The 5,235-nt window shown below is 49.6% G+C and overlaps 1 protein-coding gene across 1 annotated transcript in view; it reads left to right on the top strand.

The window, feature by feature from the left end:
• The window catches only part of PCNX3 (pecanex 3), a 43,634-nt gene extending 38,743 nt beyond the window's left edge, over positions 1-4,891 (top strand). The window contains exons 32-36 of the mRNA XM_015817678.1: positions 245-475; positions 1,320-1,594; positions 2,173-2,366; positions 3,177-3,586; positions 4,697-4,891. Of these exons, the coding sequence (XP_015673164.1) occupies positions 245-475; positions 1,320-1,594; positions 2,173-2,366; positions 3,177-3,586; positions 4,697-4,891 (1,305 nt within the window). The remainder of the gene's footprint in view (positions 1-244; positions 476-1,319; positions 1,595-2,172; positions 2,367-3,176; positions 3,587-4,696) is intronic.
• The last annotated feature ends 344 nt before the right edge of the window (positions 4,892-5,235 follow it).

The following is a 5,235-nucleotide window of genomic DNA, read 5'->3' as shown; positions in this document are numbered from 1 at the left end:
GCAGGAAAGCCGGCTGGGTGACTTTGGGCCAATCACCAGGAGACGGTGAGTTCTAGTGCCGCCTTAGGCACAAAGCCAAATGTCTGACCTTGGGCCAGCCACTCTTTCAGCCCTAGGAAGGAGGCAATGGCAAACTCCATCAGAAAAATTTTGCCAAGAAAACCGCTGGGATGGAGGAGTGGGCCCTTCTGCCCTCCCCCCCCTCCCCCGTTGATGTGACTCCCCTCCCCTCCTCCTTTGCCAGGACCACTTCACCTCCCCGGATGAATACGACGACCCAGCGGTGCTGTACGATGCCATTAAGTCCAACAAGGAGAAAATGGTGATTTCCCATGAGGGGGACCCCGCTTGGCGCAGCGCCATCCTCACCAACACGCCCGCCCTGCTGGCCCTTCGCCACGTGATGGACGACGCCAGTGATGAGTACAAGATCATCATGCTCAACAAACGATACCTGGGCTTCCGGGTCATCAAGGTAGGGCACACCGAGAGGGGCGGAGACTTGTCAAAGGCGCTTTTCCCCAAACGTGGGGAAGGGGAGAGCGAGGAAGGAGGCCCACTTGGATCGGCCTTCCTGCTCCATCTCTCTCTCTCTCTCTCTCTCCATCCATCCATCTATCCCCTTTCTCTCTGTCATATCATAACTCTATTATCTCTCTGTATCTATCTATCTGTCTGTCTGTCTGTCTGTCTGTCTGTCTGTCTGTCTGTCTGTCTGTCTGTCTGTCTATCTATCTATCTATCTATCTATCTATCACTTCTACAATCTCTGTGTATCTATCTATCTATCTATCTATCTATCTATCTATCTATCTATCTATCACTTCTACAATCTCTGTGTATCTATCTATCTATCTATCTATCTATCTATCTATCTATCTATCTATCTATCTATCTATCTATCTATCTATCACCTCTACAATCTCTGTGTATCTATCATCATCTATCTATCTATCTATCTATCTATCTATCTATCTATCTATCTATCTATCTATCTATCTATCTATCTATCTATCTATCTATCTATCTATCTATCATCTATCTATCTATCTATCATGAATCTATGTATTATCTATCTATCTATCTATCTATCTATCTATCTATCTATCTATCTATCTATCTATCCCCTTTCTCTCTATCATGTCATGTCATATCTCTATCTATCATCTCTCTCTCTCTCTCTCTCTCTCTCTCTCTCTCTCTCTCTCTCTCTCTCTCTCTCTCTCTCTCTCTCTCTCTCTCTCTCTCTCTCTCTCCATCCATCCATCCATCCATCCATCCATCCATCCATCCATCCATCCTTCTGTTCTCTGCCCCAGGTGAACAGGGAATGCGTGCGAGGCTTATGGGCTGGACAGCAGCAGGAGCTGGTCTTCCTCCGGAATCGGAACCCAGAACGCGGCAGCATCCAGAACGCCAAGCAGGCGCTGCGCAACATGATCAATTCCTCCTGCGACCAGCCGATCGGTTACCCCATCTACGTTTCCCCGCTGACCACGTCTTACGCCAGCAGCCACCCTCAGCTGCGCTCGCTCTGGGGCGGCCCCGTCAGTTTGCACAACATCTCCAGCTGGTTCATCCGGAGCTGGGAGAGGTGAGGCTGGGAGTTGGGAAGGTTCAGGACTAGCGACGGTGCTGCTCCTGCAGGAAGGAAAAACATTTGGCCAGCAACAGATCCGGTCCAGGTTTGCTGGCCAAAACTGGTGAGGCGAGATTTGGGGTGCGGGCGGAAACTTTGCAAAATCCCGGGGTCCCATCCGACAGTTTGTGTCCCCATTTCCTTCTCCGGAAGGGCCGGAAACGCTGCTGTCTTTGGCTTTTAGCAGGAGAGGGGGCGAGGGGCTATATAGAATAGAGGTCCCCCAACCTTTTGGGCACCAGGGACCGGTTCCATGGAGAGAGGTTTTTCCACGGACCGGCGTGTGCGTGTTGTTGTGTACTGCCTGCATCCCGCGGATGGGGCTTTGTTTGTTTGTGCGGACCGGTTGCTGGCATCCTGCAGCCCGGTACTAGTCCACGGCCCGGGGCTTGGGGACCCCTGCTGTAGAAGGGCCGTCCTCGCCTGTAGCTCTTTTGGAACGATTTGGCGGAGGGGGGGGAGTGTCTTGTTTGCAAGCCACGTGGCTTTGGGGAGCGCTCACCCCTTTTCTCACCCCTCACCTCACCCTGCAGGTTGCAAAAAGGCTGCGGAGCGGGCTGCAACAGCGGAGGCAACATTGAGGATTCAGACTGTGGTGGGGGCTCCTCTCTCAGCAATAACCCCCCCGGGCACAGCGCACAGGGGCCCGGGAGCACGGCTCACAACGCTGGGCCGGCAGCTGCCAACCCCACCGAGCCGGGGGCCGCGGCTGCCCAATCTCAGGCAGGTAAGAAGACCGCCAGGTTGGGAGGAAGAATTGACTCTGCCTCCTAACACAACACATCCTCTCCACGACCTGTTTTCCTTGTTCCCTTCTGGGAGGGGGTGGGCTCCGTGGTATCCGTAGCAGAACATCCAGATTCGGCCATCGTTTCATTCCATACAGCATTAACCTTGTGAACTCTCAAGCTTCCTCCTTCCGTTATATATTCAAGATGGACAGTATTTAATATTTATTTGCTATGGATATGTAGGGATGTGGGTCTATGCATACGTTGTTCATAGTATGTTTAGGTGTGTGTCATGGATGTGTTTTCACTTTGAGAGCGGGCAACTAAATTTCATTTTTGATGCGGGCCGTTGTGCCCACAGTAAAAAAATGACAATAAAGGTTATCTTATCTCATCTCATCTCATCTCTTATCATCTTATCTTATCTATCTTATTTCATCTCATCTTACCATCATCTCATCTCTTATCATCTTATATCTCATCTCATCTCTTATCATCTTATCTTATCTATCTGATTTCATCTCATCTTACCATCTTATCTCATCTCTTATCATCTTATCTCATCTCATCTCTTATCATCTTGTTATCTATCTTATCTCATCTCATCTCTTATCATCTTATCTATCTTATTTCATCTCATCTTACCATCATCTCATCTCTTATCATCTTATATCTCATCTCATCTCTTATCATCTTATCTCATCTCATCTCTTATCATCTTATCTTATCTATTTTATTTCATCTCATCTTACCATCTTATCTCATCTCTCATTATCTTATCTTATCTTATCTTATTCTCTCCGCAGAATCCGATCCCAGCCTTCCTCCTCCGAGCCAGTGCTGGCTGGTCCAGCCCCAGCTAAGCCAGACCGACGGGCATCCCGCGCCGACCCCCGCTGCATCCTGGCCACCGGGCCCACATTTCCTGGGAAGCCAGCTTTCCTGCGCCAGCTCCTTGGCCTCCGTGGCTGAGGGCACAGGACGTACCCCTCTGCCCCTCCGCCCCAGCCTCGGGACTCTCTCGCCCTTTGTCTACGAGGGCCTCTGTAGCAAGTGGAGCCTGCCAGCCCGCAAAGGACTGAACGGGTTAGGGGGCAGCGAGAGCGAATTCCCACCTGGGACTCCGCCACCCCACACAAAGGACAACTCCTCAATAGCATCTAATGCTGTTGCCACCTTGGGGACACTCAGCATTGGAGGGAGCCCTAAACCTCAGGTATGTAATCCCTCCCACACACACACACACACTTTTTACCCAATTTCTCCTGTCTTGGTTTACATGGACCCCCACATACGAAAGGCCACGTGACTCTCTGTCTGCCACCACCCCCCAAGAGGGCACAACCATAAACTGGCAGAAATGTGGTACGGAATTGGTGTCCTGAAATGTCAGAAAAAGCTGAGCAGAGCTTAATTAGATACACTTTCCCCGTCATTTAATCAGGTGCTGTGGTGGCGCACCGGGTAGAATGCAGTGTATGCAGGCTAATTCTGCCCACTGCCGGCAGTTCGATTCTCACTCGCTCAAGATGGACTCAGCTTTCTGTCCTTTTGAGGTCGGTAAAATGAGGACCCAGGTTGTTGGCAGGCAATAGGCCGACTCTGTAAACCGCTTAGAGAGGGTGGTAAAGCATTGTGATGCGGTATATAAGTCTAAGTGTGATTCTGTTCTATTTTGTTCTGTTCTTACTATTCTAATTCTGTTCTGTTCCAGTCTATTCTTTATTCTATTATATTCTTGTTTCTATTCTATTCATTTCTATTCTATTGATTTCTATTCTAATTTCTATTCTATTCTCTCTTATTTCTATTTCTATTCTATTCATTTCTATTCTAATTTCTATTCTATTCTATTGTCTCTTAATTCTATTTCTATTCTAATTCTATTCTGTTCTGTCCTGTCCTATTCTTATTCTGTTCCACTGTTCTAATTCTGTTGTTGTTCTGTTCTATTCTATTATTTCTTTTATTCTATTCTTTATTCTATTCTATTCTTGTTTCTATTCTATTCATTTCTATTCTATTCTATTCATTTCTAATTTCTATTCTATTCTCTCTTAATTCTATTTCTATTCTATTAATTTCTATTCTATTCTATTCTCTCTTATTTCTAATTCTATTCCATTCAATTCCATTCCATTCGGATTCCCAGAAGTGGTTTCCAAGTAATCAAAGCAGTCAGTTTAGCCATCTCTGCTCACTCCATCCACTTTTGCAGCCATTCCTCCGTTGTGGGGATCAAAGCGTCCTTCCATTTTGGGGCGTAAAGTAATCTTGCTGTCGTCCACGTATATAACACCCTACCTTCTCTCCGCTTCTCCCGCAGGCTCCCATCCCAGGACCAGTCCCCGAGGCTGCCACCAGCACCCCCAGCCCACTGCCTCTGGAACCCCCCTCCGCTGCCCCCCAAGAAGACACTGTGCCCCCCGAGCCTGACCCTCTGGTGGCTGAATGGGTCCTGCAGCGAGAGGACGAGGACAGCCCCGCGGCCGGACAGCCCCTTCTGGATCATCAGTACTGAATTAGAAGTGGGGGGGGACACACACTCTGACGTCACACAGAACTACGGGCTGGTCCCGTTCGACTCTTCCTGGCTTCCCCCTCCCCCCAAGTCACACACACACACACACCCCCAATTTCCACACCAACCAACTCGATCCATCCATCTTTTTTGTCTGCAAGACGAAGGACAAGCAATACAGGCTATTTTCTGCCTTGCCTGCAATTTCTTCCATTTGCACCTCCCTTCTTCTTCCACCATTCATGCCCCCCCCCCCCCCCCCCCCCCCCCCCCCCCCCCCCCCCCCCCCCCCCCCCCCCCCCCCCCCCCCCCCCCCCCCCCCCCCCCCCCCCCCCCCCCCCCCC

Source organism: Protobothrops mucrosquamatus, unplaced genomic scaffold, assembly GCF_001527695.2.
Source record: "Protobothrops mucrosquamatus isolate PMUCROS unplaced genomic scaffold, P.Mucros_1.0 scaffold621, whole genome shotgun sequence".
Lineage (NCBI taxonomy): Eukaryota > Metazoa > Chordata > Lepidosauria > Squamata > Viperidae > Protobothrops > Protobothrops mucrosquamatus.
Note: the sequence above shows the minus strand (reverse complement) of the source record. Positions and strands in the feature narration are given on the sequence as shown.